The following is a 22,890-nucleotide window of genomic DNA, read 5'->3' as shown; positions in this document are numbered from 1 at the left end:
AGTTTCATTCCTTTACTCCCCACATTATTTTTACAGAATTTTGTGATGCTTTTATATTTTTCTTCTCTTATTTGTCCCTACTTCCATTTTCTCAATTCTTATAACATGCCTATTAAGTACGTACCATGTGCAAAACAGTGTTTTAGGCACTTGAGGATACAAAGACAGAATGAAAAATGGCTCCTGTTCTCAAGGAACTTTCTTTTTTGTTGTTTTTTTTTTGGAGGGGGCAAGGCAATTGGGGTTGAGTGACTTACCCAATATCACACCTAGTTAAGTGACAAGCATCTTAGGCCAGGTTCTGACTTCAGGGCTGGTGCTCTATTCACTGCACCACCTAGCTACCCCACTCAGGGAACTTTCTACTGGCACTTCAGAGGTTTAGAAAATGGGCAAAAGTAAATACAAGATAATTTAAGGGAGAAAAGAACCCTAACAACAAGGGAGACCAGAAAAGCTTCTGGTAAATGATGGACACTTGAAGAAAGCTAAGGATTCTAAGGGGTGGAGAAGAAGCCTGTCTTTCTGGGAAAGGTGGCCAGCCTGTGCCAAATCAGAGAGGTAAGAATTAAAAGTGCAAGAAAAGAAGGAGTCCAGTTTGGTTGGAACACAGACTGTGTGAAGGGGTATATAGTATAAAAGAAAGATGGGAAAGTCCTGGCAAATAGAGGGAGAAGAAATGGAAGCACTGTCAGATTTTGTATTCTTGGACTCAAAGATTGATGCAAATGGTGACTGCAGCCATGAAATTAAAAGACACTTCTTGGAAGGAAAGCCACGACAAATCAGGATAACATTAAAAAGCAGAAAAATCACCTTGCCAACAAAGGTACAATGCTAGGATTTTTCCAGTAGTAATGAGAGAGTAATGGCTACGAGAGTTGGACTAGAAGGAAAGATGAGCACCATAGAATCCATGCTTTTGAACTTGGTGCTGGAGAAGACTTTTGAGTGTCCCTAGCCCGAGAGTTAATACTTAAAGAGATTAATTCAGGTCATTCAGTGAAAGGCCAGATACTGGAGGTGAAGCTTACTTTGGTCACATCATGAGGAGAACAGACCGTGAAGTCTTTTGGAAATTTGGTGGAAAAGACCCTGATGTTAGGAAAGACTGAAGGCAAAGGAAAAGGGGACAACAAAGGATGAGATGGATATATAGTGTCATGGAAGCAATGAACATGAGCCTGTACAGAATTCAGGAGATGGTGGAGGACAGGAAAGTCTGGCTTACTAGTCCATGAGGTCACAAAGAGTTGAACATGACTGCATGAATGAACAATGACAACAAAAACTGGAAAAGTAGGCTGGAAGCAAATACTCAAAGGGTTTAAATATTAATCTAAAGGGTTTTCCTTTTATCATAGACAAAGTAAGAAACTAAAGATTCTTGAGCAGGGAAGTGACATGATTAAACCTGTACTTTAGGAAGATTATCTTTGCAGATGAGTGAAAGATGGATTAAACAGGTAAGAGAATGGAAACAGGGAGACCAATTAACAGACTACTGCAATAATCCATGAAGGAGGTGGTAAGGACATGAACTGGGTGGTGATTATATGAATGGAGAGAAAGAGATGCATTAATGAGCACTGGTAACTGACTATATGAAGGGTAAAAGGAGAGGTCATAAGGTAGAGGGAAAAATTTGAAATAATATATGTTCCCTATATTTAAAAAATCTAATCCATGAGCTCCCTATACTTCCTCATCATATTTTTATTTATTTTCCTCTTTTCCTTCTCAATGTTGCTGTCTTTTTCAGGTCTTAAGGATTGTCATTCTTGGCAAATTCTCATCCCTATTGTTCTGATTCTCCCTGTAGATATTTGGGCCTTGAGATACTACCTGTTTTTTGTCTGAACACTGGAATATGTCCTTCCAAACTCTAGGGTGGTACCAAAAAAATTGGCTTTCTTTTATTCTCCATCACAAATTTCAAGATACAGTGATTTCTTCTCCACTTTTGGTGCCTCTTGGATTCTGATCATTTCTACTTCCAAAAGTCAGTTCCTCCTTATTGATCAAAAATCAGGTCTGGAAAAACATCTCATTCCATTATTTCCTTCTTTTTAAGAATGAAATTATCTCAGGGCGGCCAAGTTGCTCAGTGAGTAAGAGCACTGGCCCCAGAGTCAGATGACCTGGGATTGAATCCAAGCTCAGACACTTAGCACCCACCCAGAAACACCTGGCCGTGTAACCTTGAGCAAGTTACTTAACGCCAATTGCTTAGGGGCAGCCAGGTTGCTCAGTGAGTAAGAGCACTGGCCCCAGAGTTGGGATGACCTGGGATTGAATCCGGGCTTAGATACTTACCACCACACCCAGAAATAACTGGCCGTGTAACCTTGAGCAAGTTACTTAACCCCAATTGCTTTAAAAAAAAAAAGAATGAAATTATCTTTAAAGCCAACCAAATTATTATCTGCTCTGTTTTGGTCAGAGAGAGAACTCCAGCACTTGTCTGTTTACTGAGGACCTATATCATTACTAGATTGTGTCCATGCCAGCTTGTGATGTGTATTTTATAAATGTTCAAAGTGAGGCTCAGATATATAAGGTTATACTACTTAAAAGAATGAAAATTATACATAAAACAGATAGGAAAATAATCCTGATCAGCATTCATAGACTGCATGTTACCAGTGACTAATTACATAAGAAACATTAATGAAAATATTATTTGTAACATGTATGACCCAAAAGGAGGTGATCTAATAGTCATGTAGCAAAAATGAAAGACAAGAGATTGTCACCCTTGAAATATTTGATGAACAAAAAGAAGAATCTCCTTGTATTACATATGTCCTCAATGAAGGATTAATGCAAAAATAATGAAACAAATTGCACAGGATTATAAAGTATGGGTGGGGATTACACTAGTGAAAGGAAGATCCACAACGATGAAATAATGAATTTACCAAAGTACTGATAGTACTCAATTGTTTTAGACCATCTCTGTAGATAACAGTCTTTTGCTGATGGACATTCTAGAATTTCAATAAAAAGAAGAAGAAATCTTTTTATTTTTCTGTAGAAAACTTTAGAGATGGGCATGCAATTTAATTCACAGAATGAGTCTTTTTCCATAAACAAAATGACTCCTGAGATGCTTGGGAATATCCCAAAACTTTGGGGTTCAAGGAGATGGGGACTTGATAGTCCCTGGGACTTATGGAAAGCAATATCTTCAGATTGATTATCAATGAGAGTGCACAAAGTGCTAGGCTTTGTCCACACAATTTCTTCTATGACAGAACTAAGAAGTTTAAAGATTCAGAGATTTTGATCTGGAAGGCATCTTAGAGCTCATCAGTTTTAAACCTCTCATTTTACAGGTGAAGAAAATATGTCCCAAAGAGATTAAGTAATTTGAGCAAGGTAACAAGAATAGTAAGAATTCAAATCTAGATCCTAGGAGTCATAACCATCATTCTTTCCACCAGCAGTAGAAATCCTGACCCAAACTTAGTGTCAAGCACTGTGTTAAACCATGGGTAAGCAAAAACAAAAACAAAGGCAGTCCCTGACCTCAAGGAGGTTAAATTCTCATGGATGAAACAACATCCAAAGAGAAGGTCAGGGAGAGACACTCTAGTTAAGAAAGTTATAAAGATTTTTAAGTGTATCCAAAAGAATTAGATTTACACACCTCATCCAGGAACAGTGGCAGAATCCATTTTATCATGGTTCATGGAACCATAAGTGGGAGGGAGAATAATTGAAGAGTACTCAAAGTACCAAAACCATTAAAATGATCAAATTAATAAAACATCATCTGTAATGTCTGGTGCAATACTATTTACACTTAGAAAAAATAAACTTGGAATTTTTTTGACAAAAAATAATGTATTCCAAAAGTCTTGGTGCAATTTTAAGTTTTGACACTTTAAAGTATTTAAAAACATAAATTTTAATAGTTTAAACCTGCAGTAAGATTTTAAGGATTATTTTAATCATTATTTTAGTATTTGTTAATAAAATAGTAAATATTATTAAATATTTGAATACATTTTAATTATTTTAATAATCCTGATTATGATCAATTTGATTATTTGTGGGGGTCAATAGTGTTCAATAACATTTTCATTACAAACTGATTGCAATCAAAACTCTGAAATACTATAGATGTAAGAAGAGTTTTAAATAAACATACACTAAATAGTAGAAATTAAAAAGTTGTCAGAGAACCATTTTTCAAATACTGAGTTTTGTTTTTTCTTTTTTCTTTTTTTTTTTTAGATTTTTGTTTTTGCTTTTTGGAGGGCGGAAGGAAGGGCAATTAGGGCTAAGTGACTTGCCCAAGGTCACACGGCTATTTTTGTGTAAAGTGTCTGAGGCTGGATTTGAACTCAGGTCTTCCTGACTCTAGGGCCAGTACTCTATTCACTGCACCACCCCATGAGTCTTGTTTTAACAGACATGCACACAAAAACTTAAAACAAGTCCGTTTTTTGCAATATATACAAAAAGTATAAAGTGAAAGTTATATAGAAACAGACCACAATATGCCTTACTCTCACATCAAGTCATTAAAAACAATTTTCCATGCCCTATAATAATAATACAAAAGCTCTATCAATGTTTTCTGGGCTTTTCTCCACTGAGGTCACAGGTTTTATAAACAGAGCATTTCCCACTACTTTGGGAAAAGAACTATTTGCTGCCTATTGGTCTTTTTAGTCCTATTTAACAATACAGCTCTTTTTTCGCCAGTAAAAAGTGAAAAATAATTGACTGAAGAGCAACACTTCAGCAACAGACAATGTTTGCCAATATTATAGAATGAAAGAGTTTCAGAGATGTACAGTGGACATTTAGTCTAACCATACCTGAATAGGAATCACTTATATCAAGACAAGATGATGCTGATGATGATGATGGTGGTGGTGGTGGTGGTGATGATGATGTCATTGTTGTTTTTCTGTCATGTTCAACTCCTTGTGACCCTATTTGGGGTTTTGTTGGCCAAGATACCAGAATGATTTGCCATTTCCTTTTCCAGATCATTTTGAAAATGAGGACATGAGGCAAACATGGTTAAGTGACTTGCCCAGGGTCACATAGCTAGTAAGTGTCTAGGTTCAGATTTGGACTTAGGGAGATGAGTCTTCCTGACTCCAGGCCTGGCATTCTATCCACTGTGTCACCTAAGTGCCCTCAAGAAATTATTATTAGAGATTAAAGTGATTTCTTGGAGTGGGAAAGAGGCAGCAAAGTGAGGTCACCTCGTTGGCAGGAAGACCAACCTCTCTCTGACACACAGTAGCTGTATCACTCTAGGCAAGTCATATAACTTCTCAGTACTCTAGGTCAATGGTATCAAATGCAAATAGAAATAGGGGCTACTAAGTGGTATGTACGGTGGGGGGGTACATCTTGACTTAGAAAACCACATATTAACATTATCTATGTTCTATTTTATTTAATTTCAGAGAAGGTGATAATTCACCTCCATAATGGGGAGTTTCTTCCTTTGGTACTTCCCTGTATACTACTAAAACCACAGACCAGGTCCCTATTCCTAATTAAAAAAAACAACAACAACAAACATTTGTCTTTAGGAAGCAATAGGCATTAAATGTGACTATTTCCCTGATTAAGAAGCTTATATCTCTTGTTTTCTTCTTCTCTTTCCTCTATTCATAGTTCCTTCCATTCAACAGGAATGCTATAAATCAGAAGGAGAGGATAAGACACATCTATATATTTTTGTGTTATTGTAAAAGAGAACTGCTTATTTCAAATCCTTTGAGTTTATTTTGTATGCCCAATACTTTCATTATTTTAATGCTTAATTAAAATTGAAATTAGCTAAGTGAAATAGGTGGTTTTATATGTGGTAGTTATTAAAAGAAGGCCTTCTTGATAATCTTAAGGTGGAAGCTACTCTCTTCTTCAAATTTACCACCCTCCACAAATGAATTCAGAAAGTGGAAGATGGAATTGCTGTCACGTGAATCTTAATCTAGCTGGCCCTATTAACTCTGACCTAGGGATACAGCAGAAAATAGAGTCCAGGATCTCCAGGTCTTATATATAAAATCCCAATTGTCCAAAAGGAGGGTACACAATCTCAAAGTGAATTTCTATTATAGACCCTTGAAAGGACTTCAAACGAAACAGAAAAAGCTTCTGCCCCTTTAGCTGGTATCACAGGGAATGGAGTATAGATATATATTGTTAAACACAAGGATCAATATATATATGTATATATACAAATATTTTTATAAAAATTTGTAGTGTTCAATCAAATATTATCCTCCATAATTAGAGAATAAAATGGACAAATTGTAGAAAGAGGAGAAGTAAATGAAAATGGGCAATTTATAGAAAGATGAGAAATAAATGAAAAATAAAAGAAACAAAATCTTTTATTTTTTTCTATTAAGATTGAGATTTAATATGTATATATATATACATATATATATATACCCCACTGAATTTCTGTATTTAATGAAAGGCCAGGTAGACTAGACTATTGCAAAGACTATAGGAGAATTATCTTGTTTCTTCTTCAAAATTCAAGCTGTCCAATGATCATACTTTTAATAGGCATTTAATAACACTCAATGGAAGAAATAAGGACTTTAAATTGAAATTAAAATCTCTAATCCTTTGAAATGATAGAATTACTTTCACATTAGAGGTAGGGTTGTGTGTAGGGGTTGGGGGGCATAGGGAATTAATTTGCTAGAGCAAGTGGTACAAATGGAGTTGGAAGGAAGAGTTCCAAGGCATCCCAACTCCATTAGTATTCATGCTGGTTGAATACAGGGCAATAGAGTGAGAGACCATAATCTCCATTTTCACTGCTCTCTATTGCTCTGATTGCTATGTAAGTACAGTGGGACAAAATTTCATTATTTAATATTTGTAGCAAATGATCACTCATTTATGTCTTATGAGAAATTTGTAATAAAATAGAAAATAACTTCAATAGTGGCGATAATCATTCATTCTAATTATTTGAGCTCTCTCAGTGTCCCTAAATATATCTGTCGTATTTGCCACTGAGCTTAATTAAACTGAGATGGCTTGATTAATTAAAACCATAGTAAACATAAGACTAAATAATAAAATACCAGTTTTTCTTTTTTCCTTTTTGAACAGTGCTAGAAGATACTGTATCAATTTTCCGTGGTTAAATATTTAAGATTATTTTGGTAGCATAAAAAAGTCATCTCTGTATACATACTTCAAAAAACCTAATATTAAATTTTGAGCTGGAAAAAAAATTAATTTACCCAGTTCCAAAAATTCTATCACCTAGAAATAATATTATCAGGTCACAATAATGGGACAACTTTGAATAAATTTCTACAAAAAATTTCCTCAAGTTGTAAATACATCCTTATTTTTTAAGTGACAACTTGACAGGCTGGTTTTATTATTTGAGCTCAAAAAATAACCATAGTGATTCAATAATTTCTTAGAAAAATATATGATTCCACTTCATGGTAAATACCAATACATGTATTTAATGACTAAAAATATAAAACATGGACCTTTGTTTTCTAGTTTTAAGAGTTGTATTATTGTAATCTAAGAGAGTTTCAAATGATCTTTTTTTAAGGTAAATGTTTTAAATGGAAATAAAGTCAGCTATACAAAATACATGTGTGTATAATGGATTCACCCATTCACCATAAAAAATCCCTAATTATTGTCCAAATCAGAATGAATTTGGAAAGACAATGTCATTCTTCCACCAGCTTCCTCAGAGAGTCTTCATTTATACTGTGCAGCTTTTTTTTTTCCCCTCCTTTCTGGCAAACATGAAACAATGAGATGCAATACACAAGAACTATCAAAAGGGAGCACTTTTGAGCCACTGAAATCTTGTGTCAGCCTGAAAACCACAATCTCCAACTCCAGACAATGATACTATCTCAGGTATTTTATGTGCTAAAATGATCATTAAAAATTAAGCACCACATATAAGCTGCCATTTAGAATATTAATTTACCTTTACTAATCATCTTTTTAACTTGAGGCTAAAAGAGTTCACTTACCATTCGGATATTCAGGCTTAGTCCAGGAGATGTTAAAGGAGTCAGATGAATAGGATTGGGCTTTAGGAGCAGGAACACCTTCTGGGACAGTCTCATCAGTTAAAGCCATGCTGATCTCACTGATTTTGCATCCTCCTCCTGTACAAGCCTTAAAACACCAAAAAAGAGAAAAAAGCAAATATATGCATTGTGCTCCATGCCCCGATTGGTCAAATGAAAACTAATAAAGGAGAATTTTCATTTGATATCTCAACTTATGCTAGATAGCAAACAGCTGAAGATAACCATATTTCCATTCCTGATGACTCTGAAAATGATTGTGGTTCAATGTTTAAGTTTGCCTTTAGAGATTTTCTGTTTTGTTATTTAAAGACATGAGCCAGACATCTATAAATATTAAGAAAGCTCAGCTCTATGATCTATACATGCACATATCACATATTGTTACTGTTTACATATCATTGACAAAATTACCTTATGTTTATTGGTAAGAGATTAAACTCTACTCAGACCATGCAACAAAAGAGTATGCCAAACTCTATCTAGTGCAACTTTATAGCAAACAAATTGCTTTACAGAAAATTGAAGGAAAGGCCTAAGAAAGTTCCCTTTTATTTCCAGTAGAGTGACCATGTTATTAGAGTTTACATAAAATGTGAAAAATGAATAAAACATTATTTATCATAAATCAATACATAAAAGTTGTTGAGTGCATCTTTAATGGATAGAAGGGTCAAATCATTTGAGTTTCAGGTGCTAGATGAGATTAAATCCAACACATGGAAAACAAACTTAAAATGATCACAATGCTAAATGCTTGTCTACTAAAGTGCCCATCCTGCCAGGGATAATTAAAGTGTAAAAAATATTCCAAAACTCACTCTATGTGTGTACTCATATAATGAGCTAAGATATGAAAAAATAAGTTGATGTATTGGGAAAATAATTCCATTATTAATCATCAGAATAAATACTTCTGTAGCAAATTTCAATGTATGCTAAAGGAATTTCTTAAATCTACTGATCAAGAAATAGCAGCAAATATATACACTTACAATCAATATATTAAAAAACCATATTTAAGCTACTATTCAAGCATTCCCTAGGAGTTCATTACAATTTATAACGTTAATTTCAAATAATTCACTAAGGCATTTACTTAAATTCAAACGAAAATTATTAATAAAATTAAACAAGGAAAAAAACCCACAGAAGACATACAAATTCTGATACTATTTTTTTTAAAGCAAATAAGCAATATTTTAAAAATCAGAACACTTGTGTATATGTCAGTTTCTCTCTCGGTCTCTCTGTCTTTTCCTTCCTTTCTCTCTTTCTGCCACAGTTTGATCCTTTAGCCTTCATTTGTTAATGCTTTTAGTACAGAAGGATTGTGTGGTTACCCTCACTCACCCAAACAAAATAAGGGAAATATAGCTCTCTTAATTGGTGACTTTTTCATTAGAGCACAAAACTGTTTTTCAATATATTGCAGAAACATAACTGGAAGTAATGAGATTTTTTTCCCCCAACAGATCATACAATAAAACTGCCTACTCACTTTTCCATATTATAATAGTACAGGAATTTCATAGACCATCAGAATATTTTTCATCATACTTTAACAATTTTAAAATGGGTTAAATTTTGGTCTGGGCATTAAACCGCACAGAGATTGGGGCCCTAATTAGCCTCCGTGGACTTCCTCTAAGTCTTAGCTATGGCATACACATATATATATATATAAATGTAAGAGATAAACTTGCCTTCTCCTGGGGATGAAATCTTTGCAAATAAAGAAGAATCAATTGATCATGTTGCCAAACTCTTATTGCACACCTAATCACCTCCAAAGCTTCAGGGCATGTCCTCTAGTAGCTTGAATTACTATCAGCTGATTAAAAAAAAAACCCTCCAAACTACAGTCTCAATATGCTGGAAGTCAACAAGGAACTTAAGAAGAAAAAGAGATCATATAGCAAAGTTGAATTATCATGAAGAAAGGTTGAAAGACTAGCCAAAAGAACTAAAATTCTAATACTTTTATTTTCTAGCTTGCTAGGGTTTTTTTTTTTTTTGGGGGGGGGGAGTGGGATTGGTGTTGGGGGAGGAGAAGTGGAATATGCCACAGAGTTCCACCAAGGTTAAGAACTGGGATTAAATATTATGACAATGATAATTATTTTTCTCATTCCCATTGACTGACTCCCAAGCAAACTACTAATCTGTTCAGAATATAATATACTTTTAAATGCCCTAAGGTTTTGCTCTATGACTTGAAAAGAAACGTTAGGTCAAAACATAGCCTGAGATACCTGGAGAAACCCTGAAGTTAGTAAGCTTTCTTCTACATCTATCTGTGATTAGAGGTAGGTGGACTAGTAACCTAACAAATAACATCTTAAGGATAAAAGGAATTTTAACATGGCCATCTTCCCACAGGGTTCCTGTGCTCTAGGCTCTCCTCTAGCACAGCATTCCACTGAATGTCCTGGATTCCTGGGTTTCCTATTGGTGAACCTTTGATGACTCTGCTTTCTTTCTATATCTTGCTCTGGGAGCAATAATCAATTCAACCCTACCCTTTCAAGAAAGAACATCTCTATCAACTGCTTTATGATTCCACTCACTATCCTCCAGGTTTCCCCTGACGAAAAAGCTTTCTCTGATCCCTCCTATAAATGTTGCCTTTCCCTATTAACATGTAAGTTCCATAAGGGCAGGAACTGCCTTTCCTTTCCTATTTGTGTCCCCAGTATTTATCCCAGTGCTTGGCACAAAGTGAGTCTTAAATCCATTTATTTGTTTTGTTTTTAATTGATTCATTCAAAAATAGGTTTTATAGATGAAACTATAACATGTACAAAGAATACTCAGAAAATGGAATTGTCTTCTAAACATCCCTAATTTTATCATTGCTTTTGTTTTATATAATCACAGAATGTAAGACCTCTGAGGTCAGGAACTATGGATAATCTAAAATTGTTGTCATTCCCAGCCCTTATGGTATTTTAAGAAACCCAATAGGCTTTAAGCAGTACCCAATAGTATCTCTTTTGAATTTTGCAACAACTCCAGAAGGTAGGTACTGTTATCATCCCCATTTCTTAAATGAAGAAACTGAGGCAAATGGAGTCCCTTGGGACTTGTCCAGGATCATGGTTTGTAAGTATATGAAGCAGCATTCAAACTCAGATCTTCCTGACTCCACAGCCCATGTTGTATTCATTTAATACCTAGCTATACCTAACTTCCATATTTGGATAAAAGATACCACCATTCTTCTAGTCGCCCAAATTTGTAACTTGAGTCATCCTTAACTTATCACTTTCACTCATCCCTGATTGCTAATAAATTGGCAAGTCTAATTGATTTTACCCCTTTGACATCTCTCTGTTTATATTATAAGTGCCCTACCCTTGGCCTTCAAATCATCTTTTACCTAGACTATCACAATGATCTCTTATTGGTCTCATGTACTCAATCTCCTCCATACAGCTCATCTTCTATGCAGCTTCTAAATATATTTATCCTTAAATCATACTACATCTTTCTTCTGCTCCAAAAGTCTCAATAGCTCCCCATTTTTCTTAAAATATAAACTCCTCTGACATGGAAAGCCAGAATCTTATTCTGGCTAATGTCTCCAGGCTAATCATACATTACTCCCCTCTTACACATTCAACACTATAGTCATGTTGGTCTACTTTATGTTTTATATACACAACATTTAATCTTCTTCCTCTATGCTATCTCTCCAATACCTAGAATATTCTCCCTCCACAGCCTACCTCTTGCAATCTCTGGTTCCTTTCAAGTTCAATTTTAATGACATTTACTTTGGGAGTCACTTACTGATGTTCCCACTTCCCAAAGTTTCACCATAGCACAGTGCCTGTCATTTAGGAGGCATTAGACAGTGTTTGTTGATGGAATGTGACCATCTAAACATTAATGAATTAATATAATTGTACTAAAATCTCATCCACATCTTTCCACCTTTTCCAAAAGAACTATGTTCTCTGAAGGATTCATTCTGAAATAGCATGAATGGAATATTTGGAGTATATTCTTCAAATCAAACTACCTTACTACGTTCAACATGGCCCCTTGGCCTTTCAAAGATAATTCAATAAATCCCAGTGGAGATAACCTGCACAGTTAGCCTGTCAGGTCTGAAGAGGTCCTGCAGGGAAGGCAACAGCCCTTCTCAGAAAAGTATCTTCCCTCCAGATGGAGGGTAAGGGACTTTGCCTGAATTCCAGCTCATCTGCTTAATGATAACCAGTTCCTATGACTTCACTCCTTCCCTGCCACAAACATGAAATACTTCATTGAGTGTCCCAAATATTCCAAATATGGGTAATTACATCTACATTCCCCTGGCCTACTAATTTAATTACACTGCCCAAAAAAAAGGATTCAGTTTGTCTAACTGGACTTGTTCTTTGTGATGCTATGTGGATGCTTTGGGATACCCATTTACATTTCAAAACATTCACTAACCATTTCTTTACTAATTTGATTTAGTATTTCCCCAGGCATTAAAGTCAAGATCAGTTGACTAGAGTTTAGATATTATTTTCTCTTTCATTTTTGGAAAATTGAAGTAATATTTGCCTTTCTACTGTCCCATGGTACCTCTTCTATTCTTCATGATCTTTCAAATAACATGGACAAAAGTTTGGAAATCATATTCATTGTTTCAGCACCTAAGGATGCAGTTCATCTTGAATTCATCACGAATGATGAAAAATACTTTCAAGCTGTCCTAATTTGTCAAATACTTCAATATTTCCAATGGATTCATGACTAATTAACATGGTCTCCCATGACCCAGATGGCAACACAACACATTCCACACATCCCTCTTCACCTTGTGTGACTTGTCTGTGTCCTATTTTATAACCTCAAAGGAGAGCTAGCCAGTACTGACCCAGAATTAGGTAGATTATGTTACACCAATAAGAAAAAAAAAGATAGTTAAGGTGGGATGAGACATCTATCAAATAAAATAATATGTAAAATTGTAAAAACCTTAAAGTGTTATGTAAATGCTATTATTATTATTTTAAAATTAAGACTAGTAGAAGGTGACACAATAGAAATGTGCATATGAATGTTGATGCAAGTGTTTGCACATATTTTTCTCTAATTTTATTATTATTAAGATGATAAATGTCTTTATTCAATGCTATTGACACTTTAAACCAGTATATATGTTGGACCAAAAAAAGTGACACAATACGTTTCTGTTTACTTTCTTGCATCCAAGTTTGCCTTTGAGATTTTTCCCCAAATGTCATTAATGTTCTAAGAACCTACTGATAAAGATAATCCTATTGAGTTAATTTAGTAATCTGCTCATTTTAGCAGGCCACAAATTGGTCTACAGATTGAATTTGTGATACATACATACATATATATGGTAAAATCTCTCAACCAGAATTTTTGTAGATACAAATATTCTGATGACTTATTTATCTGAAAAGCTTTTTTCTTTCAATATGTACTGAACAAAATCTTACATGATATCTCATGAAAAAAATGTAAAGAAATTTAAAGATATGTAGATTTGAAAGTGGTTGAATGAGTAGACTAGAATATTGGTGATTGAGAGATTAATGTCAATCAGGGAAGATGTCACTAGTGGAGTTCCATAGGGATCTTTCCTTGGTCCTGTTCTTCTCAACAGCTATAATTGTTATTAATAACTTAGATGAAGACATAGAAACTGGTAAATGACTAGAAGCAAGTAATCATATCTACTATCTCAGATGACATATGAGGCCATAAAAATTAATTTTTAAAAAAGTAATGTTTAGGAAATATCTAAAAAAATGTAAGCAGCAATTTCAAAGTGCCACTATAAATTCATAGTGAATAGAGTGCTGGGCCTGCAATTGAGAAGACCTGAGTTCCTATCTTGCCTAAGATACTTATGAACTATGTGTACCTAGGTATGTCACTTTGGTGCTATTTTTCTCAGTTTCCTTAACTGTAAAGTAGAAATGGTAATATCTCCCTCGCAGGGTGGTTATAAGTCTCAAATGAGATAATACTTGCAAAAAACACTTAGCACAGTGCCTGGAAGACAATAGGCACTATATAAATGTTTATTCCCTTCCCATCCTCCCATTACTTCATCAAGAACAGGTCCCACCAGATGAACCTTATTTCCTTTTTGAGAGACTTACAACACTGATAGATCAGAGAAATGTAGCTGTATTTTAGTTAAGACATATCAAAGCATTTAACTGTCTCTTATGTTACTTTTGTAGAAAATATAGAGATGCATGAGAAAATCATAGTTTGGTGGATTGGAAACTAGTTGAATGACCAGAATCAATCCATTAATCAATCAATCTATCAATCAATCCTGGAGTATTCCATGATGTGTGCTTTGCCTTCTGAATTTTTATCAATAATTTCAACAAATGTATGGATGGAATATTTGTCAAATTTACTGATCAAACAGAGCTAGAAAATCTATATAACACACACTATGACACAATCAGGAACCAAAATTTGACCCCATGTTCACAACTAAAGGCAAGGTAATAGATTGTAACATCATAAGGACAAATGCAAAGCTTTTAATTTGGGTTGAAAAAATTATCTTTACAAGTACAAACTGGGGAGAAAAACCATTTGCAGAAAGCATTTTTTTTTAATCTGGAAAACTCAGAGGACTACAAACTCAATATGAATCAAAAACAGTGTTATATGTGAATCTCAGATTATGTTCAGAGAACAACAAAGTAAATAATGAGGGAGGTGATAATCCCAAATACTCTGTTGTGATCAAACTACATTAAAAGCATAGTGTTCAGGTCTGGGTGCTGCATTTTGAGGAAGATATTGATAAACTAGATAGTATCCAGACAGCAATTGGGATGTATAAAAGTCCCTGATCCATGCCAGATAATGATTGTTAAAAAAAAAAAAAAGGGAAACAATAGTTTAGAAGATAAAAGAATCATTAGAATTTTCTTAGTGCTGGGATGTGGTGGGGAAAGGAAAGAACATGGCAATTATCTTCAAGTATTGAGAAAGAGGGAATAGACTTGTTTTACCATACCTCAAAAGGCAGAGCAAGGAAAAACTAGTATAAATTACAAAGATGTTACATGTGTGTGTATATGCATATATACATATGTATATATACACACATAAATATGCATACACATGTGTGTCTGTATGTATGTATATGTGTATGTGTGTATATATGGAAGTATGATATTAGGAAAAACTACCTAATGTTTAGAGTTATCAAAAAACTAGTGCAGGTTTCCCTGGGGGGGTAGTGGACCTTCTTAATTATTAATCATTAGGCAAATTCTAGCCGATTTTTTGTCGGGGCCAAAGTAAAGCAGATTCTTGTTCAGGTATGAGATCCATTCTAACTCTGAGATTCATTGATGCTATAACCTAGCCCATGTTTTGATTCACCTTGATAATAATTTCATTCATTAAAAGGTAAAAAGCAACAATGAAGGGAACAATAATTCTGCACTTAGTTCTTTTTTTGTTTGTTTTTGTTTTGGAGGGGGAAGGCAGGGCAATTGGTGTTAAGTGACTTCTCCAAGGTCACATGGCTAGTTTTGTGTTAAGTGTCTGAGGCCATATATGAACTCAGGTCCTCCTAACTTCAAGGCCGGTGCTCTATCCACTGCACCACCAAGCTGCCCCCTGCAATTAGTTCTGACCAATAAATAGGAAATGGTTGCCAGGGTAAAATCATTTAGAATCATAAGACAAAGGGATTCCCATATTTTAGCAATTATCTGAGAAAAAGAGAGCAAAACTATGAATAGTCAGCATTTTAGGGGGAAAATGGCTTTTAAAAGTCCTTAGAAGTCAGAAGAAGAATCCCTTGTCATAAGATTCTAGAGAAGTCAGCTAAAGAAGTCAACTAAAGAGGGGGTGATAGAGAGAAGATTCCTGACTCATATAGTAAGTGACTGGATTAGAAGATGTTCAAGTTCCCTACTCACTCTAAGATTCTGAGTTGATGAAAATATTTCTGAATTTTATTTTTTTTTAAAGCAATTGGGGTTAAGTAACTTGCTCAAGGTTACACGGCCAGTTATTATTTCTTGGTGTGGTGCTGAGTATCTGAGCCCGGATTTCATCCAGGTCATCCCGACACTGGAGCCGGTGCTCTTACTCACTGAGCCACCTGGCTGCCCCTAAGCAATTGGGGTTATGTAACTTGCTCAAGGTTACACGGCCAGGTGTTTCTGGGTGGGTGCTAAGTGTCTGAGCCCAGGATTCGATCTCCAGGTCTTCTCAACACTGGAGCCAGTGCTCTTACTCTCTGTGCTACCTGGCCGCCCCATTTCTGAGTTTTATAATATATTTTCGTTAGTACAGTGACTAAACCATGCTACTTCTAAAATCCTCTATTTGCTCATCTGCAAAATGGGTTAATAATACCTACAGTTCCTACCTTATGGGTTGTTGTTAGAGTGAAATGAGATAATATATTTAAGGCATTTTTGAAACTGTAAAACATTATAAAAATCTCAATTATTATTATTTAAATCTATTATGCCCTTCACAGCAATTAGCATATGAATATATGACAGCTGATTTTTTTTTATTATTCACTGTGCTATTCAAAGTCATCATTCTGAATATCAGAGAGTTTTAAAGTAGAAAGAAACCTAAAAGATGATGTAGACCAATGTTCTAATTTTTCAGAAAAATAAAACAGAGTCAATCAAGCAGTATAATCAAAGTCATCATTAGTACATTGATTTCTTAACTTTCAGCCATGTCCTTCCACTAAATCATGCTGTCTTTTATCATATGGTTTTATAGACATAGAGGGTAAAGAAGATTGCTCTGACTCTACATTGACCCCTGAGGATACACTCTGAAATTTGCTTTTTTCCAAATAACTATCATATCAGCTTCTTTTGTTGTCCATTCTCTCTTCCTAATGAAAATAGAGTGCTGAGAAATTTCTGTTTAATTCTGCTCAGTTGGTTACCAGCTAATTGAGGCTTTACTGTATACCAAAATTAATATTGTATTGCAAATTGTGTAGATTTCTGTATTAGCTCTTAAAGGTCTAGTTAATTCACTTTTCACTCTCCAGGTAGGGAAGCACTAAACAATCAAAGAGGCCTTTAGTATTTTCATTTCCCAAGTTGTGTTTTAATACCTAGGCACAGTGAATAACTTAAATCCAGGTTTTCCAATGATGTCTGTGAATGCCCTTGTTTGGGGATTTCAAGTCAGACAGTTAACAATAGTTGAATATAGTTTATTTTCTTGTGGTATAATATTTAGAGCATTCAAGAGCATGTTAAGTAAAATGAATGCATACACAGTGTCTACATAAATGTAAATTTATTCATAATCAAGAACAGAATATTTTCTATGGCATTTATCAAAGCAAATATCCTTATATAGGTATTGCTATAAAATGAAGAGCGTGTTTAAAACAAATAGGGACAATCTCATATTTATATTCAGTTATTTTCAGATGTGTTATTAAACTTAAAAAGTACTATATTTCATATTAAAAAAAAAGGAAACACTACCCTGAAATTCCACAAAGATATCAAGGTCTTTTAAAAGACCTTCTTTAAAAACCTGCTATTTTGCATTTTTAAAAATCGTGTGTGTGTGTGTGTGTGTGTGTGTGTGTGTGTGTGTGTTTTAAAGCACTAAACATTTATTAGTTGCTGTGGTTTTCTGAAAGAAGTGACTGTTCTATTGAGATAGAAATGTAATGGGAGCTATACTATAAAAATAATCTAAAATATTTGGGGCTCATTTAAACCTTCATTTAAAAAAATAAGATCTAAATTTTCATACTCTGAATTGTTTTTTAGATGAACACAGGCTCCACAGGGAAATGACCTTATTAATCCAGTCATTTTGGAAAATGCTGTCCACAATTACGGCATTCTACAAATAAGAAAAGTGAAATAATTCCTGATAATCCCAAATTAGATTTGGAAAAACCTACTGATTCAGATTATTATTTTGCTATTTGGCATAACAGGAAATGAATATATGTGAAATGGATCAACAACATTCATATTTAGGGTAGGAAATGACTTTAAAATGTGAATTGTAATACTATTGTTACCTTTTAGATTAGAATAAAGGAAGAAAAGTAGAAATCAGGAAACTTACAGCCAGTTTTATCAGGTATCTGGTACCAGGGAAGAGGTGTCGTATGGTATGATCCTGGAAAAGTTCTGTACTGTTATAGATAACATTCCAAACAGTAACATTCTGCTCATGATCTGCCACATATAATATATAACGCTCCAGAATTCCATTTAATTTCTCTGGCTGTTTCCACCTGGATAAAGAGAAATGCAACATTACTGTCACTAACCATTAACTTTATCAATGAAATGGGAAGGTTTTGCTGTTGTTGCTTGTGTGTTTTGGTTTTAGGGGGTTATTTGTTTCAGACTGGGTATCCCTAGATCATAGAAGCTGGAAATGCTTCAGCATGCCACAGAGAGGATCTCATTGCTGATAAACACAGAAACTTAGAGCTGCTCCATTTCAGACATGGGCTAGATTGCCTCTCCTTAGATTGCCTGGTGGTCCCCTATTCCCAGGCTCTCACCATATTGATGATGGAACTGGATTGACTTTAGCACCTTCTACAAGACAGACCTTCCAAATTCAAGAGATCCACCAGGCTCAGCCAACCCATTAGCAGGCACTATAGGCATGTACCATCATGGGAAGATTTTAAAAAGCACACGGAAATGTGTAACTATATCAAGTGATACAAAACAATTGAAAAACCAGAAACACTTAATCAGCAATTTTTAAAAAATGAATCCCTATGCAGGAATACTTTCCCTCCTCTACGAGGACTATTGACCTCTATGGTTTTCTTTAATTCCCAACTAAAAGCCCACCTTCTACAGAAGTCTTCCCCATCTCCTCTTAATTCTAGTGCCTTCCCTTGGTTAATTATTCCCTATTTATCTTGTAGGTAGCTTGCTTTGTATATATTTATCTCTCCCATTAGACTGTAATCTCCTTGAAGGCAGGAACTATTTTTTTTGCCTCTTTTTAAATCCCTATCACTTAGCACAGTGTCTGGCAGATAGTGGGCACTTATAACATTTATTGATTCGCTGATTATTAGATACCAGAACAATGTTTTGTGATGTTGAAGATACAAACGTATAAGACATGGTTTCCAATCTTAAGGAGCTCTTCATCTAGCTGAAGAGATAAGGCTAAGAACACATGTGAAATGATTACTGTAACTAACAGTTCAAGATCATATAAAATTAAATATTAAATTATCCTATATATGTATATGTATATATGTGTGTGTGTATGTATGTATGTTCAAAATGTTTTGGGGGATCAGAGAAAAGGGGAAATCAGTGTGGGCTAGAATAGTCAGGAAAGGCTAGGAAGGAGTGGGACTTGAGGTGGACTCTGAAGGTTGGGTAGGATTTAATGGGCAGACGGAAGAGGAAGAAATCATTCCAGGTGAGAATAACACCAAGAATAAAGGTAGGGATGTATATGACAGCTGAGACAATGAGAAAACTGGCCCTAGAGAGACTATATGGTTTTTTTTTTTGCTTTTTGAAGGGCAATTTGGGATTAAGTGACTTGCCCAAGGTCACACGACTAGCTTTTGTGTTAAAGGTCTGAGACCAAATTTGAACTCAGGTCCTCCTGATTTCAGGGCTGGTGCTCTATTCACTGTGCCACCTAGCCACCCCTGAGAGACTATATGTTGAAAAAAAAAGTGAGAATAATGAGGAATAAAATCTGATTAGAGGAGGTAGATCTAGATTATGTAAGGCCCTGAAAGCCAGGCAGATAAACTTAAATAGATTATAATTGGAAAACAAAAAGCCAATGGAAGCATTCACAGTGTTATTGGTATATGCAAAATAAGGCTTTATGACAACTTGTTGATGCTGCAGAGATGATCCCCTATTTTGGTAGGTTGAAAGATATCTGTGATCCCTGCTAATGCTGAGATTCTATGAACAGGTATCAGGACCTGCACCTGTGATTTCATTGGTATAGAGAACTCCCAGATGAAATAACTCACTCTTCTAAGCACTAATCAGCACCTCTTTTACAACTTTACAGTATTGCATATGCCAGTGAGAAGTTCAAAGATTTTATGATTCCATGGAAATCTTTGATTTTTATTTTAGGCATAATGGAAAGATAAGATAATACTTCCTATTTTTATTACAACATTAATTGTGCTACAGACATTCAAAACATTGAAAAAAAGCAACTAAGACAAGAAAGAGAAACTAGTCACAAAACCTGCAAGTTTTTCTTTTATTGAAGTTTGCACAGAGGCTGTGCACATATGTAGTTTAGCCTGATTGCATAAAGACAAAAATGGAAATTAAGTTGGCAAGTGATAATCAAAGGTTCACAGAACCACTAAACTAATCACTTCTATGCATTTAATCACAATAAATTTAATTTTATGTCACAAACCCTTTCCCTGATTGAACTCACTAGGATTCATGCATAAACTGGTATGTGTCGATTGTCAAGAAACAGAACATTTCTACTTACTGTACATAGATAGTTCTAGAATCCAACACGGTCAAGATGGGGGCATCAATGTTATCTGGTGGCAGCTGTGCTGTAAACAAGGTGACCTGGGAACTGTTTGTACAGCCAACAAGCGTGCATGCAGTGAGCAGAAACTGATGTGGCGTAAACACTGCTAAATCTAGGGAAAAAAATGAAACCAGAGTTTATTGAACATGGTAGTTTTTATTCAGGCTTCTCAGCTTCTAGGAACACAACTTCTGAGTACTTGATACTTGTAGAGTGAATTTCAAATCATCATAAAATGCAGAGGTTGGTTTTTCTTGACTACCTTGTAGCTGTTCCATGGATAGTTAAGTAAGACAAACTATTGGTTTGACTGCCTTATCTTACAAACTTGATTGGTTTCTTGATGGGCATGACTGCTATTCTAAATAGTTAAATCAATTCTGTGTTCATCAAAGTTATGAGGCAAAATGCTCTGTCCCCAAAAAGCTGATGAAGTTGGGAGTGGGGTGGAGAAATAGTTTATTGTGCTGGGGTAAGAGTGACATCTTGGGGTTCATGGATAATATAAGCAATCTGGGAGAGAAAGGAATGGTTTCCTGTCAGATTTATGGAGAAGGGAAGAATTTATGACCAAACAAGAGATAGAGAGCATTACAAAATGCAAAATGCATGATTTCAATTATATTAAATTTTAAAAAATTTATACAAACAAAGCCAATGTAACCAAGATTAGGAAGGAAGAAGAAAAATGGGAAAGAATTTTTACAATCATTGTTTCTGATAAAGGCCTCATTTCTGAAATATATAGAGAACTGAGTCAAATTTATGGGAATGCAAGTCATTCCCCAATTGACAAATGGTTAGGGGATATGAACAGGGAGTTTTCAGAGGAAGAAATTAAAGATATGCATAATCATGTGGAAAATGTTCTAAATCATTACTGATTGGAGAAATGCAAATCAAAACAGCTGTTGGGTGCTGCATCTCACTGGTCTTGATTGACTAATGGATTGACTAACTTGACAAAATAGGAAAATGATCAATGCTGGAGAAGATGTGGGGAAATTGAAACACTAGTGCATTGTTGGTGGAGTTGTGAGCTGATTCAATCATTCTGGAGAGCAATTTGGAACTATGGCCAAAAGGCTATAAAAATGTGCATGTCCTTTGACCCAGCAATGCCACTTCTAGGGCTGTGTCCCAAAGAGATCATAGAAGTGGGAAGAGGACCTCTATGTATAAAAATATTTATAGCAACTCTTTTTGTGGTAACAAAGAATTGGAAATCAAGGGGATGACCTTCAATTGGGGAATGGCTAAACAAGTTGTGGTACATGAATGTAATAGAATACTATTGCGTTGTAGGAAATAAGGAGCAGATAGACTTCATAATAACCTGGAGAGACTTATATAAACTGATGCTGAGTGAGAGGAGCAGAACCAGGAGAACATTCTGCGCAATTGCAGACACATTGTATCTATGATGATGAATTTTGATAGACTGGGTTCTTCTCAGCAATGCAGGGTTATGAGACAACTCCAAAACTCACAAAGAAAAAGGCTATCATATCCAGAGAAAGAATTACGAAGTCTGAATGTAGATTGAAGCAAACTACTTGCTGTCTTTTTCATTTTGCTTTGTTTCTTCTTTCTCATTGTGCATTCCATTGGTTATAAATCTTCTTTACAACCTAACTAATGTTTAATGTGAAGGTATATGTAGAACCTATATTGGAGTGCATGCCACCATACGGGGTGAGGCAGGCGGGAGAAAATTTGGAACTCAAAAACTGGTGGAACTTAATGTTGTGAACTAAAAGTAAGTGAATTTAAAAAGGAAAAAAAAAGAGTGACATCTTGGAATTGTGGTGGAGGGGGACTTGTGTTCAAATCCTGCTTTCAACATTTGTAAATTCTGATCACAGAGAAATCAATTAATTTTGCTAAACCTACTTCACATGCAAAAGATGTTGATATTACCCACGTACAGAGGTGTTTATGGAAGTCAGATGAGACAACATGTACAAAATCCTTTGTAAACCACAAAATTATATGTATTTCTCACCTGCAATATAGTTAAAATAGAAATAGAGGATCTTGAGTATTTTTAAAGCCTCTGTTGCTCAGGGAGTTATAAATTGAATAGTACTGTGTAAGTGCCAGCAGCTAGATTGCACAAGTGCATTTTACTCCAGACTCCAAGAGGATGTGGATTCAAATTCTGTCTCAGATACTTTCTGGTTGATGACTTCTGGGCAAGTCACTTAATGTCTTCCAGGTTCCATTTCTATGAAATTAGGCATGATAATAGCACCCAATTCACAGGCTT

General features: G+C 35.1%; 1 protein-coding gene across 1 annotated transcript in view; it reads right to left on the bottom strand.

Moving 5' to 3' along the window:
- The window catches only part of USH2A (usherin), a 1,033,591-nt gene that overhangs the window by 521,669 nt on the left and 489,032 nt on the right, over positions 1-22,890 (bottom strand). The window contains exons 33-35 of the mRNA XM_069066041.1: positions 20,574-20,733; positions 18,171-18,342; positions 8,016-8,163 (exon numbers count right to left, since the gene is read on the bottom strand). Coding sequence (XP_068922142.1) covers positions 8,016-8,163; positions 18,171-18,342; positions 20,574-20,733 — 480 coding nt within the window. The remainder of the gene's footprint in view (positions 1-8,015; positions 8,164-18,170; positions 18,343-20,573; positions 20,734-22,890) is intronic.

The sequence above is a fragment of the Petaurus breviceps genome, unplaced genomic scaffold (assembly GCF_028583685.1).
Source record: "Petaurus breviceps papuanus isolate PSGF00001 unplaced genomic scaffold, PetGlider_PUasm1.0 90702, whole genome shotgun sequence".
NCBI lineage: Eukaryota > Metazoa > Chordata > Mammalia > Diprotodontia > Petauridae > Petaurus > Petaurus breviceps.
Note: the sequence above shows the minus strand (reverse complement) of the source record. Positions and strands in the feature narration are given on the sequence as shown.